Below are 15,987 nucleotides of genomic sequence, written 5' to 3'. Positions count from 1 at the left end.
CTCATTAGTCCAATGTTGAAGAGCTGTCACATGTAAGGCATTCTTCTTTTGCTTGATTATTTCCAGTGCTGGGATCAGATCTTGACAGATTGTTTTCCTATAGAGATCCATTTGCTTCCAGGCAATTATGGGTTGTAGGGATTGAAGAGCAAATTCACACAGGATTCTCTGCATTGGAAAAGTTTTAGGCAAAGCTAAGGTTTTTCTCCAAAATATCACCTCGTAAAGATGCCACTTCATTGATTGTTGACTGATCAGTCTCGCCAGCATATGCAAGAATAGGGACCACTTTTTGTTTGAATAGGGCTATGGTTGTCTGGATTGCCGATCTCTGAAGCTGATTGGAAAACTTACAAAGGCTGAAGAAAAAGAGTGGAGATCCTTTGTTGTGCGCCAAACAGTATTTTATGAACTTGTTGCTGATTCACTTCAGTTTCGACTTGTACTTACCTCACTGTCTTTTAGCTGTGCTTTTCTCAGTTGGGAATTGCATTGGCTTACTTTTAGAGTTGATTCCAATTCTGTTTCCACAGGCTTAACAGCTTGTGACCCTACAAGTGATTTTCTAACAAACTGTTTAACTTTGTGCAAGACTTTGATTCAAATTGAATGTGGCTGTCCTGGTTCCCTGAAGACTCTTCTAGCACATTGACTTTGATATTGGTTTTCCCTTGGAGGTGGTAACTTGTTTTAGACTGTTAGTGCTGGGAAAGGTGTGTCTAGATTTCATTGAAAGATTTAGTTGTCCTCACAATTACTGAGAACCTGTTTAACCTTTTCCTTTCCGCGACCTCAGAATCTGCAGGATAACTAGTGGGATATATAAATGCCATTACAGTCCTTGTGATTGAAGTCACCTAAGGGTGTAGGAATTGTGTAAGAAGCATATCGAAAGATTATCCACTAACTTGTGCTGATTCTAAAAAGTGATTTTAAAGAATAATTACACTGTTCAATGAATTGCCTTTTTAAAGAACGCTTATTTAAAAATTGACATTAAATAACTAACAGAAACCTTGAGTGCCAATGTTACTTGGCTACTTGTATTTCCGCATTTCAATTGCGCATCTGTACAGCTCACATTTACCCCTCTTGAGATAGGCCAGGCTGCTCATTCACACTACCAACGTGTGTAGATCAGACCTATACCAAAAGGTGGATTACCTAATGCCAAACAGACTAGTGTTGTGTAGTCACGCACAGTGTGACTGCATCATCAATTCTTACCTAACAGTATTCCACTGGGAAGATGGGTAAATCGTGGTTCAATGCTACCAGCCTGTCATAGGCTCACTGAAAAGATTGTTATAGACAACTGAAAATGGGATGCAAAGTGCCCTTGCAGTACTCCATTGTAAGGTGATGTGTGTGTGCTACATTAACACCTGTCCCCCTGGACTGGTGACCTTTTTGGGCTGACCAGCGCCACCCAAATAAATGCATTGAGCAAGATAAATGAAACAAAAATGCTTTGCTTACCTTGGTCAAGTAAGGGTTCAATATTTAGCTAATAGTTGGTGGTGCCATTGATGATGAAAGGAAAGTTGTAAAAAGAAAATCTTAAAACCCATTCACTCATGGGCTGTCCTAAACCACACCCACCCACCAATCCAGTAAGGGCAATCGAGAGTTTTTTTTTGGCCAGCCAATCAGGCTGGCTCTAAGAAATCTCCATACACCCAGGTCCACCGAGTACGTGCATTTGCCTGCCCAAGTCTAGGGTCTGGTTTCATTCAATCCAACTGTTAGGCAAGATTGTATGCAGTACCCTGTGGGAGACTGCACCAGCCTTGTCCTCTTGGCAATAGTTAACCCAACCTTTGCTATAAGCATGTACTACACAAGTTGGTAGGGGGACTGAGCAGGTTATCTGAAGAGGGGTCAATGTGAGCTGTAGGGTTGCAACATAGTTTCAGTGACCAGTATCCAAATAAACACTTACGCTCAAGGTTTCTTGATTAAACAATTATTAATCAGTTGAATAAGCCTTCCTCAGAAGGGAGCAGATATGTAACTGTTGGGGAGAATTCTCAGATCAGAAATGTGCCAATTCCTTTCTACTTTAGAGACCCACAGCTCTTTTTGATGGACTTTAATTTTTAACCTGGAGAGAGAGAGACCTTTTTTTACCACTCTCATGCATTTTTCATTTTCCCTCAGGTTGGTGGGACCAATCGACCCCAAGACAAACTCATCTGGAAATCCTCTCGGAGCTGGCTGTACTTAACAAGTAACCCCTCCAGTACCCTATTGTAAAATAGTGTGTGCTGGGTCTAGAAAGTAAAACATTTAAGTAAAGTCAATTTCACTTCAAGGCTCTTGCAAACAGTAGTTTAACCAAGAGAAGGTATTTAAACCTTTAGGAAATCTGAAAGACTTCCCTTTGCCACTGCACTGAAGGTGCTGTATGTCACAATGTAAAAAGATGATGCCCATGGAGTTTGTCAGACTCCAAAACCACAAGAAAGTGTTCAAATCAATGAGAAATACATGAGAATGTAGGGGAAAGGTCTTGCGCTCTCCAGGATAAAAATTAAAAGTTCTCAAGTCCAGCAAAGAGAGCTGGGCTTCTCTAAGGTAGAAGGGGAATTGACACATTTCTGAGAATTCTTCCCAACGCCAACCTACTACAAAGGCTGCAGGGCTGAGTTTGAGTGAGCCCTTGGCTCCACAACTGCCATCTTAGGCTTGCCTGGTCGTTTCTGCAATCGAAGGAAAAGTCAATAAACAAAATTGCAGCAAGCGAAACATTTGCTCCACAATAGTTTAAAAAACATACATTTGCCTACTAATGCAGTAAATCGGCTTGCAGCCCTGGTGAAGCTAAACATTACAACTGCCACCAGTCTACTCTTGAACAGCAATGTAGAATGTTATAAAAACACTATGGCTGAAATGGGCTGCTTACAAACCACCCCCTAACTTGGAAGCCATATTCTATAAAAGCGTTGCAGTGACGGAGCAACTTCAATAGAAGTTTCTCTATGCACCAAAAGAGGTCTGTGTCTAAAAACCAAGAGGGGGGAACAAATCAAAGTTTAGAGCTCCCCTGTAAGGGACAACAGAACCCCTATAAATTGACATTCTGCCCTAACATAAGCAAATAAGACTGACTTCCAAGTTGGTCAAGCAGTGTTGATTCTAGTTTACCTCTGTACCAAATACTAAACCCCCACCAGAGCAGAACACTGTGCTGCTATACATAGAATGTGACTTTAAAACAAATTCACTAGCATTTCTTACCAGTAATGCTCTTTCTGAAACCTGCATTTGCTTTATAATAAAATGCGCCCATTCATCCTCCCCTCTTTTTGGGTATAGGAATTAATGCAAATATGTCATGGTTTGCTCATTGTTTTTAGTGTTTTGCAGTGAACTAGTAATTTGTAAAGTGGTATGCGTTTATTCACGTATTGTGAACAATTTGCCCACAGACAAACTATCTGAGGAACTTTGGCTTGGGAGAGCTTTGGATAACCTGTGCATTTAGTATAGGAATAATGTTCTAGGAACACCTTGGTCAAGGCCATCTTTTAGTTTTTAGTAAATAATATTTAATACTCTGGATGAATCACTAATGGTTGACTTTGAACTGCATGTTATTCTGACATGCATACAATCTGCGGAAAGACATGACATTGACTTATATGATTGTGTTCTACTTGACTTACATTGTTTTAATCCTGTATTTAAGAGATTGTCTACTTGAATAAGTTATTACAATTCCCCCCACCCCTAATCCCCCTGCTCCAGTATCAACGTCCTGTCTCCTAGATGTATGCTAGAGCAGTCTGGTTTGTGTTCTATATGTTGTGTGGCTTATTTTGTTATGAAATAACTTCTGCATTCCTCCATTTATCATTTGTTGCTTAGGCCAGCCATACAACCAACTGGCAATCCTAGCCTCCTCCAAGGGAGACCACCTGACCACGATTTTCTACTACTGCAGAAGTATCTCTGTGAAGTTTCCTTTTCCAGCAGCGTCCACTAATCTGCAGAAGGCCCTTTCTAAAGCACTGGACAGGTAAGAGCTCATCAAACTTTCTAAGGAGGTAGAACACTTGGGCTTCTGTTATAGTTTCATATGTATGGACTTATTCTGCTATTAACTAAAGTTTCCTGGTAGTTTGTTCAAAACTATAAATACCTTATGTTAAGACATCTATACCCCAGTGAACATCTCCCCAGTCTCACTAGGGATCAAACTCTTAATTGTGTTAATCATTGGAAACCTTCATAACTGATGCTTTCTGTCTCACTTTGTGACACCCTGCGTATAGCCTCTGGCTTCACTAGCTTTTCTTTTCCTTTTGGGTAAGTGAGGTTCTTATTAAATGTCATGTACTAATGCAACTCATTTTGTATGTATGCTGCCTTGGTTAGTCACCTTGGCTACCAATGCAGGGGTTCTCTTTTTACCCCTTTGCCTTTATCTGTACAGACAGTTGGTAACGTGTTTTCTTTTTACATGGTGCCACTTTTTGGTGAGCATTTTCAACATTGAGGTAGCAAGTGTCTCATTTCGGTAGCTAACATTGCTACCTCATTGTTTCAATTCTCCAGCATGGGGTCTGGCATGGATTCACATGCTCATGAATATTCCCCGTCAGGATGGTAATCTTCGGTAAAAGAAAAAACTGTTTCACTTTTACTGACAAACTGTCTTTCTCCTATAAACCAATCACTGAGCTCTGAGTCGTACTTCCCCCAGCCAATGACTGCCCTCTCCCTAAACCCCTCCTGGCATCCATCTTCAGATTTTTACTGCATGCTCAAGTGTTGGGAGTCCTCGTGTTTTGCTCAGAGCATTTCTACTTTTTGGTGCTTTTTTGTAAAAAGTTCCTATTTTTGTCAAATTGAGCACATGTGCTTTTTCGTTTCTTTGACCGGCAAGCAGGGATTCGTTTGTCGGCGTCTTCAACGCCCCTCAAGAGCAAGACTAGTCTAGAGTTTCATCGAAGATTCCAGAACGCCATCAGGCCTAGACCACACTCCGGACCATGTTGGAGGAGAAGGATGGAGGTTCCCCCCTTCAACCTCTGCTCCAGCTGTGGATTGAGGAATGTGTTTGTGGAGGACAAACACTCCCAGTGCCTCTAATGTCTCCATCCGGATCACAAGGAAGCGGATTGTGAGATTGTCACAGTAGGTTTGCAGCATGGCTCGGTGGCATGGCTTGACCCCAAGGCTTCTACCCTGTGTGGCAAATGGGGCATGCTTCACTCAGGACCGGGCCAGTCTGAGGAGAGGGCTGCTAGGTCCTTTGAGGGTGCTCTATCTGTGGGGGCCCAAGACGAGGACAAGCACTGGGAGTCAGTTTCAGGGCAAATATTAGAAATGCATTGTGCTTTCAACAAGGCCTTATGTTGGTTTAACCTATCCAAACTTTCTGAACAACATCAGGCCGGATATCTGGTCTTGTTTAATTAGCCTACGTGTATCCTTGTAAACTAGAATTTTTGTCTATCTTGAAAAAGCTGAAATAATCAGTTCTAGATGTCATGATTATGGACTGGGTAGTGATGACCGTAAGTTCAATTCATGTTTTTCTCTTTCTTTTTTTGTTTTTCAACTGTTGTGGTTACTATTATTACCTCGGTTTAAGTCTACAGTCATTGTGTGCATGTTGCATAACGGATTTGGTTCTTTTTGTTAGTTTCTGGTGTTCCCATTTTATTTTCGCTTTCACTTTACTGATTTCCTGTCACCTTGTGAACTCAATTGTTGCAAATCGAGTCTTTTAGAAGTCTGGTTATTGTGTCTACAAACTTTGACCTTATGGTATATACGTATATGGGCTCATCGGTTTAAAAAAAAAAAAACTTTCAGTGCTTGCCGATTTGGACATGTTGGTGTGTTTTGTGCAAGTTGACTAGTTGCTTTTGTTTATTAAACTGGAATGTTGAGGGTGTTTACAATCAAGTAAAGAGAAGGAAAGTCCTTAGTTAAAAAAAAAGATGCATTCTGATAGTATTGTTACAAGAAAAGCATTTACAGTTGAAACGTGCTGATTATATACTGAACATAACATACAAGGAGAGATCCTGTGGTTTTACCAGTAATTCAAGGGGAGTGGCTATCGACAAAATAGAAATGGATTTAGAGGGCTATTAGGGAGAATTCTCAGAAATGTGCCAATTCCCTTCACCTTAGAGACCCCCAGCAAATTTGCTGGATTTTGAGGACTTGGTTTTTTTACCTGGAAAGTGTGTGAGCCGTTTTTCCCCAGTCATGTGTTTTGATGTGTGTTTTACATTTGTGTTCTCTGATTATGGAGTTTTATATAACTCCATAGGCATCACCTTTTCATGTGTTACACAGCACCCTCAGTGCAGTGACACAGGGATGTCTTTTTGACTTCCCAAAGGTTTAAATACCTTCTCCAGCATAAACTACTGTTTCCCAGAGAATGTAAAGTGAAATTGACTTTACTAGTCTTTTCCAAATTCATAGACCCAGCACACACCATCTTACTCCTATTGAAAAGGCTATTGAAAAGGCTAGTGGCAGTGGTTTTACAACTACCATGAGTTTTCCCGACCGCGAACACCAGTAGCTAAAAATCACAGGAGCCATGTTTTTTCAAGATGGCGCCTTAAGCCCCTTTGTTTAAACGGGTCCTGGTCATCTTTTTTTGCCATTTCTTTTTGGAAAGGTCGTCCTAGTGTTTTTGTCTGCGCGCCAAACCAGGTTTGGTCCCTTTGTTCGTGTGCCTTTGGCAGGCTTCAGGACTGAAGTCCGCCCTTGACGTCTGAGTGTCTGGGGTGGGCAGGAAGTGAGGGAGGTGCCCGAAACTCCTTGTGCTTAGTCTCCTAGGAGACCCAAATGCACTCTGGCGTGATTGGCTGGCTGACTGTCCTGCAAGGACAGCCGCCCTGCTGGGTGAGTGACAGCTAGGCTGGAATGAAAGGAGAAAACTGTTTTAAAGGCGAGTCTCGTGGACTGGAAGGCAGTCGACCACTGGAATGAAGGAACCGGAGACTATCTGGAAGAGGACGGCTGCTGCAACCACTGGACCATTGGTTTGCCCGGTGAAGCCCTGCTGCAGGTCCGAATTGCCAAACTCCATTCGACAGAGAAGCTCCTTCAAGGACCGCTACTCATAAAACACCTGGATACCATTCTCAAGGCTCGTTAGGTTTAACCAGGGAGAGGGACACCAGTTTGTGTTCTTGAATCTGCAGCTACTGGAACTGAAGTGACTCCATTTTTGTTTGCCTTCTTCAACGATCCCGTGCAGTGTAGGAGTCCCCCGACGGCCTCCCTCTTTTCCCCACGATTGAGGCTCAGGAACAGCGAGATCTGCAGGAACTGCTAGGGACCACGACTTCAGCAACATTTATTTTCTTCATACAAAGGTACTTTCCTAACTTGCTGGCCTAACCAGCTTGTGACCACACAAATGAATATTTTTCGCCTAGACTATTTCTGAGAGCTTTTGCAAAGACTTCACGGTTTGATACCAGAACTGCTCTTTCCTATCCAGAACACTAGCTCATTGACTTTGGCCTGGCGTATTAACTTAACTTGAACTATTCTGGTGAACTGGAACTATTTGCACTGCCTAGAAAGTACATATCATTTATTTTACTTATTTTGTTCTTTTTGCTCACTGCTAAGTAACTTAACTGCCATTTGACTCCTTTTTCATGGGAGTTCAGTGTTTTACCAAGAAACCTTGAGTATAAGTGTCTACTTGAACCGTTTTTTTTTTTAAACTTTTTATTGGTTTTTAAGTACAAAATATGTCAAGAACAGCAACATCACCTCCTTCTCCTCACCCGCCCCTTCTCTCCCACCCACCCTCCCCCAAAAACTACTGCGAAATGGCTAGCAGTCTTTTATGATTAACACACCGCTTCCCTTCTAGAACAAATGAAGCATACAAATGTTGTGGGGGTACCATTGAAGCATATAGTCACTCGAAGTACTGGAGAACCGGGCTCCAGTCCATTTGAAAGTTCTCGGTGACACCCTGGAGCTTACTTGTCATCCTCTCCATTGTTATAAAGTGCCATATCTTTCTAAGCCATTGGAGTTGCGTTGGGGGCGTCTGTTGCTTCCAACCTTGGGCTGTCGCCAGCCAGGCCGCCGCCACCATGACCATGATAACTTTCCGCTGGTGCTTGGTATAAGCCCTTTGGGCCAGATCCCAAATACTCGCCAGCCAGACTTCGTCCCCCAGGGATTCTGCCCCTTGGATCATTTTCCCAGTTTGGGCCCTGACCTCATTCCAGAAGCGGACAATGTTTGGGCATGTTCCCCAGATGTCTCCAATCTCCCTCCTGGCGGCATCCCCGCCATCATAGTCCATCCAATTTTGGATACATCTTTCAGTCTTTGGTGTCAGATGCCATTGTAGCAGTGCTTTTTGCCACATTTCCCTCAGGTGGATGGATCTTGTCATTGTGGCAACATTCCGCCAAACCTCCTCCCAATGTGACCATGGGATCGCCCACCCCAGTGTCCTCTCCTATCTCCGCATGCAAAGCCATCTAACCTCTTCCCCTTGAGAGTTCAGGTGAGTGTAGAAGCTGGATATTAGCTTACCCATACATGGGTCTGATATCGGGTAGGTTTCGAACTTCGTGAGGGTTCTCGTTCCCGCTTCTTCATTTGCCGGGGTGGATAGCCAGTGCTTCATTTGGACATATTGATATCGCTCCGCTCTGGTCACACCCAGTGACTGAGGACAGTTTTCAAACAATCTGAGACCCCTCTTTGTACATATTACCAATCCTAATGCAATTTGCCTGCTTCCAAGACCTGAAGGCTTGCGGGTTCATCCCTGGTGGAAAGTCAGGATTATGAAAAAGCAGTGTAAACGGGGATGGGTGGGTCGTTAAATTCCCCCTCTTTACTGCGGAGTCCCATGCCTCGAGAGGAGCACCAATTATCTCACTCAGCTGGGTATTTGGGTGCCTATACCTCTTGTGGGACCACAAGAGGTTTGGGAGCGCGCCCCCCCGCCACCGCTATATCCTGTTTCGACCATTTAGATTGTGGGGATTCCGCCACCCATTCCTTGATAACTCGCAGTTGCGCTGCTTCATAATACCTTCTAAAGTGCGACAAGGCCTGGTCCCCTTCCGCCACAGCTGCTGTCAATGTTGACATAGCCACCCTCGGCCTCTTATGTTGCCATACATATGGCAATCTCATCCTATTGAGAGAGTGAAAGAATGACCTAGAGAGGCGGATTGGGAGGGCCTGGAAATAGTAAAGGACCTTGGGGAGAATCGTCATCTTAACCGCCGTGATGCGACCCCACCATGATGTGGACATTGGTGTCCATCTTGTTAGTAGTTTTTGGAGGTGGGTAAGCATCTCCCGATAGTTAGCCATGTGCAGCTGGCAGACCTTGGGGGTGAGTTTGATCCCAAGATAGGTTATGCTGTGCTTTGCTAGTTTCATTCCCTGTTCCTGGAGCAGGCTTGAAATGGTCTCTGGGTCGGCTGACAAGTCCAGGATTTCTGATTTGTTCTTATCTTGAGGCCTAATATGACTCTGAATTCCTCTAATTCTTTCATGAGTGCAGGCAAGGATCTGGTGGGATCCGTTAGAGCCAGAAGCATGTCATCAGCGAACGCCATTGTTTTGTGATCCAGCCCACCCATCTGCACTCCCTTAATTCGGGGTTGTTGTCGTATCCTCGCCAGGAGGGGCTCCAGAAACAGGGCATAGATAAGGGGGGAAATTGGGCACCCTTGTTTTGTGCCTCTCGTCTGGACGACTGCTTTGGACAGCTAAGTGTTGACAGCAACTCTTAAAGAGGGGCTTTTGTAGTTTGCTTTAATCATCTTCATATATGAGTCGCCAAAACCCATGCGGTCCATTGTGCGAAAAAGTTGCGACCATTCCACTCGGTCGAACACTTTTTTGCGTCCAGGGCCACCAGTATGGTTTCCAGGCCCGTGTATTCAGCCTTTTCTATTATGTGGCACACTCCTCGTGTTATCCGCTGTTTGCCTGGTGGGAACGAAGCCCGACTGGTCCGCATCCACCAGTGATGACCGGTGTACTAACAACCTGTTGGCTAAAACTTTGGTGAAAAGCTTTGCATCTAAATTTATGTGGGCCATCGGTCGATATTACTGGGAGGGTGGGGTTTTTTCAGGGCTTCAGGAAGAGCACCAGCTTCACCTCGTTCATTGATGGCGTTATGTCACCCAAATTTTGAAGGAATTAAACAGTCTTGTAAGTCTGGGGGCCAGAACGTGCCGGAATTTCTTGTAGAATGTATCGGTAAACCCATCCGGGCCTGCTGCTTTGTTCTTGAAGGGGGGGTGGGGGGAGTTTGATGGCCTGCAACACTTCCTCCAGTGTGATTTGTCGGTTCGAGTGCTTCACAGGCTTCCTCGTTCAATTGCGGCAGCGATACCCTCTGGAGGTATGTCTTGGTCGCCGTCCTTTGGGTTACTTTTAGTATACAGGTCTGGTAGAAGGACCTCATAATCTCACCCATTTCGCTATTAGTCATTTTACAGTTACCGGAGGAGTCTACCAGTGCCATTATCGTTCTCTCCATGGTCTTCTCTCGAAGCTGCGGGCAAGCAGTGTATCCGCCTTGTTGGCGAGGATGTAGTACTTCTGTTTTGTTCTAATCCGAGCGTGTCCCACTTTCCGAGTGTAGAGAAGCTCCAGTTGGCCCTGGATGTGCTGCATGGCCCGCCTCTTGGATCTACTGAGGTTGGCCGCCGCCTCCTTCTGTGCATCTCGCAATTGAGATTCAAGGTCCCTCTCCCACTGCGCCAATTATTTCTCCCTTTTTGAATTTCATGGCTATCAATTCTCCCCTCAGGACCGCCTTAAAGGCATCCCAGACCGTTTCTTGCGCCGTCTCCCCCGTGTCGTTTTCGTTAAAGTATGTATCAATCTTCTCTTGGATTTCTTCCACTAGTACTGGGTCCAACAGAAGCTCCGAGGGGAATCACCAGGCCCACACTCGGCCCTCCCCGATTTTGAATGATGGCGACAAAATTATTGGGGCATGGTCAGAGAGGGCGAGGGGCCCAGCTCAATCTCTCTGATCACACCAAGAAGGGCCGTCGAGGCCCAGATATAGTTAATTCTCGATAGAGAGTTGTGAGCATGGGAGAAATGTGTAAAGCCCTGTTCCCCTTTCTTTGCTCGCCAGGTGTCGTGGAGAAGGAGGGAGATGAAGGCCTTCTTCAGAGCTTCGGAAGGGGCCCTCGAACCCTCGCCCATTCTGCCCGTCCTATCCTGTGTGAGATTCCATGGCAGGTTCAGATCTCCTCCCAGAATGATGTCCCCCGTCGCGAAGTCCTCCAGTGAACCCAGCACTTCCTTTAGGAACGTCTCTTGGCCCACGTTGGGGGCGTAGACTGACGCCAGGGAGAGCCGTCTCCCCTCCACCGTTATGTTCAAAAAAACGTATCTCCCTTCGGTGTCGGCCCTGTGGCCATGGATTTGTGCTTTCAGGTTGTCAATTATTGCCACCAAGACCCCTTCCCTCTTTACCTCTGCGTTTGATTGGAAGACCTGCTTCGCCCCTTTTATTTTCGTACGATGCTTTTCACTTTTCAATGTGTTTCCTGGTACATTAATATGTTCGTTTTTTGTTTCCAGGCTTGCCTGTCCAATTTGGCCCTTTTGATTGGAGTGTTCTTGCGGTCGCCCCATTTTCTCATGGTGCCTTGCGGTCTGCCACACGTTTGTCTCGTCGTCTCAGCTTGTGGACCCCCCTGTGCCCACCCCTCCAAACAGAACAAGAACTTTGAGGTCAGAGCCGGGCTGCTATGCGCTCTGTGACGGAGTGTCCAGAGTCCCTGGCTGGAGTTACCCCTTGTGAACATGTCGTGGGGGATCCTAAACCCCACTGGAGATTCCATTGAAGTTCTACCTCCTCCTCTCCTCAGCCTGCTTCTAGGCCAGATGATTCGGTCGCTTTCCTCTGTTCCAATTGTTTTTTTTGTTTGTTTTTTGTTTGTTTGTTGAGAACTATTAATATATTCTGGGTTCCTGGGTGACGATGGTGTGGCCCCTGGCCTGTAATGATTTCTTGTCTTTTCCCTTCTTATGGATAGTCTCCCATCTCTCCCGCCGGGGGGGTGGGTCCCCTAGGTTTCCTCTGCAGCCTCAGGTGTGCACCCTGTTCTTGACTCAAGATGTTCAGTATCCTTTCCCCTTCTTCGCGGGAGGTAATCCTGTATTGAGTTCCCTCCCAGGTAAACAGGAGACCAAATGGGAAAGTCCACTTGTATTTCACCTAGGCCGCAGATAGGTGGCCAGGTCCTGATAAAGAGTCCGTTAACTCTTATTGGAGCGGCCTGCCTGGCCTTCCTCAGTATCTGCTCTTTCTGAGTGTAGGAAGTTACGGCCACCAATACATCGCTGGGTCTCATTCCCGGCTCCGTCCCTCTTTTTGGGCCCACTCTATGGATGCGGTCATTCCCAATCTTTGGGCTCCCCTCCTCGGTTAGGATCTCTGCAAACAGTTTCTTCACTGTCGCTATTAAGTCAGATTCACCAATAGTCTGACAGATTTTTAATTCTCACGTTAGATCTCCTTGATCTGTTTTCTAAATCTTCGCATTGCTGCTCGAGGTACATGGTTGTCTGGGCTACCCTGTCCAGTGTTTCTTCTGATTTTAGGGAGTCCCCCTCGAGTTGCTGCACTTTTCTTTCCACTGAGTCTGTCCTCTTCCCTCAGTTTGTTTACATCCAGCCTGATTTCCTGGAGTGATTGGACCATCTCGCCCTTCAAGAGTTTAAATTGTTCCTGGACGGAGTTAAGTAATTGTGACTGCAATTCTTTAAAGCATACTTGCATGTCCTCTTTGTTCATTAAGATTCCCTCCATCCTTTCTTGAGACGAAGGGGAACCCAGCAGAGGGAAATTTTCCAGTGTGGGAGAGGGGTCGTCTTGCGACCCCCAAAACTGTTTTAGGCTCCTTCCTTGGCTCCTCTTCGGGGAGGGTTGAGCTGAGGTCTTTGTCCGTGTTTTTGACATGGATGGGCTGGTGGTAAACCTGGTAATGCTTATCTAGGGAGGCCCTTGTGAGTTTGCCCCTTAAGACCTGGGAGAGTCCTTGATGGTGGTGCTAGGGCCGCTGTGGGGCACCGCTAGTGGAGTAGAAGGGTTCTGCTGTGCCTTCCGGTTTTGAGATTTCCCTGGAGTGGGGGGAAGGGGGGAGAGCGGCGAACAGGGTCGGCTGTGTGCAGCCTCGGGGTGTGTTGTTCAGGTGAGGCCCCCCCCCCCCCCCAGTTTGGGCCCGCTGCGTGCGCCCCCCCCCCTCACTTACTGCATAAAAAATGGATGGGCTGGTTCTGGACTTCTGGCAAGTTGCTTTGGGGTCGGATCGCACTCCTCACAAGACCTCCTCCCGGGACCCGTCCATTAGTCGAGCCCCGCTCCAGTGCGAGGCCCTCGGCGGGCGCCTGCGTTGAGGGAGGCCTGTTGCACCTGCGCAGTGTCCGCAGCTGTCTCCCTGTTCTGTGTGCGCTCTTCCGCGCTGCCGATGGTTGTGGGGACCTCCCGCCGGACCAGACCGACCCCCGGCGGGCCCCACGAAGATATTGCTATGGCCCACTGGCACCCGGGCGGGGGAAGGGAGCCAGCTCCTGTACGGGACCGACCTCCTGGGTCTTCCTCCTACCCCGCTGGTCTGCTCGCCACGAGCGGGCGTTGGGCACCACAGCTGGAGCGCCTCCTCTCGCGGGTGTGGGTGGAGGGTAAGGGGGCACACGAGGGGCACCTCAGTCAACCTCCGCCATCTCCACGTCCCAATCCCGAGCCCGGAGCGTGATCGCCGACGGGCGAGGACTTGCCGACTTTTCCCTGAGTTGGACGCCGCTCCCTCCCGCGGTGCGCTCCTCTGGCGGCTGGCAGGTACCGAGCGCAGCGCTGGATCTTTGCTCGACCTGTGCGCACCCACAGCCCCCAGGCTGATAAGATCTTTGAAGTTTCGGTCTCAATCTGCCCATTTTCGTCCCGTAATCTGGTTGCTGATTTCATGGGCTAGTTGTCACGGCCTAAGGACACTCAGACCTGAAGGGGGAAGTGTATAAGGGACTAAGGTAGGGGAAAGGGCTGGAATTTCAAGGGAAAATAGTGCTAGGATAAAGGGCGAGGAAAGGAGGAGGGACCACCGAACGCGTCCTCACACAACAGCCGCCATCTTGGAATCGCCTACTTGAACCGCTTTGATTGAAAATCCTTTGTGTAACTACTTGTACTGCTCACATTCACTCTTGAGATGAGCCTGGCTGCTCAGCTCGCTGCCAACAAACTGTGTGGTACAGACTTATACCAAAGGTTGGTCTTGCTTACACCTTTAGTCCTAATTGTGTGTGGTGTTCCCAGAGGATGCTGCATGCAATTCTGCCTAATAAGAGCATCTGAATCTGTTTGTAGTAAACAGATATACGCCCAATGTGGCCCAGATATAATTCTCAGGGCATGTCTTGGGTTCCTGAGTGGAAGGTGCTGTTCTTTTCTGTGCTAAGGGATGGGCTGCCTGCTAGGAGTATAGAGCTGATGACTCGCCCCTACTGTGAACAGGCTGGGTAATCACAGCCCATGCCAGGTCTTGCTCCCAGTGACCTTTCCCAAGGCTACCAAGTAGTTTCCAAGTGCAACCGTTTCCACCTTTCCCTGAGAAATAACCTGAATATTGGCTATGTTATCTTCAATTGGAATGGTCCCTCTGACACAGGTTACCTTTGGGGTGCACAACTAGCTAGCGTGGTCTTGTACAGGGGGTCGTTTACCAGGTCTTTTGGAGTGGCATTCTAGCTCCAGTGTCTAACTATGGCCTGTATTAAAGATGCTCCTCCAATGACTCCACAGGAATGTTTTCCAAGACGTCCTGGTGTTCCCAGACATGCTTTCCCACTCCAAAACTAGTAATATTTGTGAATGGTTGCTTCTGGTCTCTGCTTCATCATGGAAACAAAAGCTTGGATGCTTTAGTCTCGAACGGTGTGTGTTGAGGGGCTAGCCTCACTTTGAGTAAACCATCTACAGAGCCAAACACCCTTCCGAACTGGGGTCATCTTGGGTCTTTCCAAATTCTGTCACAGCTGTACTACTGTTCTGGGACTCAATTGCCAGTGCCATTCCTGCTCCTACTTTGGGGACCTGTGAGGCAGGACTTCTATAGGGGTGCTGCTTGTACTGCTCATGCTTTTTAGGTGTTCCTCCTCCTTTCTGGGGAGTCCCCCAGCTAGTAACTTGGTAGTCCAACACTTTTGAGTTAGTAAGGCACTGATGCATTTCTGTGACACAGGCGTCAATGTGCTCTATAATGTGGTTAACTAGCCTGCTATACAAATCCACTTGTTCCCACTACTCCATTCAGGCTTCTTATGGCTCCATTCACACGTTTACTTCTTACTGATATCTCAAGCTTCAGATACTGTCAGAATTCTCATATTCATTCTCAAATGAGCCTCTTTCATACAGTTACATTTTCTAAATCTCACATTTTTGGTTTACAATCATGTAACTTTCACTCTTAGCAAAGTGACCAACTGTTCAGTTGTGTTTTCCAAACCAACACTGTGTGAGTATCTTAGGGACTAGCCAAACTCTCTCAAGTTAATGTAGAGTGAACAGTAAGGCAGACTTCAAGATGCATGGAAGAGGCTGGGCGGGGGCTGTTTAACAGTACAGTTAGGCAAACACAAAAACACTCAAATGAAATAGGAGCACAGAAATATAATATACCAGGCCTTTAAACTGTAAGCTGATAAAGAAAACGTCCAGCAACTATCACTAAAATCGGTATAAACAGATATTTGCACAGCTTTTATTTATGGTTCTTGAATAGCGCCCAAAACCCGGAGGTAGCGAGGCGCTTTAGCTTAAGGATGTGGTTACATAAAGTGCAAGGTTACAGTGCAGGCAGACCTGGTACCTGGAGAAGTGCAAAAAATAATAAGGGAAAGCTAGCCACTTGTTACGAGGAACTACATCAGAGTACAAATAAAGACATTGCAAGTGGATGTGGTACATGCTTAGGA

The 15,987-nt window shown here is 46.5% G+C and overlaps 1 protein-coding gene across 6 annotated transcripts in view; it reads left to right on the top strand.

Annotated features, from left to right (window-relative positions):
* SMG7 (SMG7 nonsense mediated mRNA decay factor) overlaps positions 1-15,987 on the top strand; it is a 1,316,737-nt gene that overhangs the window by 374,700 nt on the left and 926,050 nt on the right. For all 6 annotated transcript variants that reach the window (XM_069641403.1, XM_069641402.1, XM_069641401.1 and 3 more), the window contains exon 7: positions 3,874-4,024. In XM_069641403.1, coding sequence (XP_069497504.1) covers positions 3,874-4,024 — 151 coding nt within the window. The remainder of the gene's footprint in view (positions 1-3,873; positions 4,025-15,987) is intronic.

This window comes from Ambystoma mexicanum, chromosome 1q, assembly GCF_040938575.1.
Source record: "Ambystoma mexicanum isolate Mex_15411 chromosome 1q, UKY_AmexF1_1, whole genome shotgun sequence".
In the NCBI taxonomy this organism is placed as follows: domain Eukaryota; kingdom Metazoa; phylum Chordata; class Amphibia; order Caudata; family Ambystomatidae; genus Ambystoma; species Ambystoma mexicanum.
Note: the sequence above shows the minus strand (reverse complement) of the source record. Positions and strands in the feature narration are given on the sequence as shown.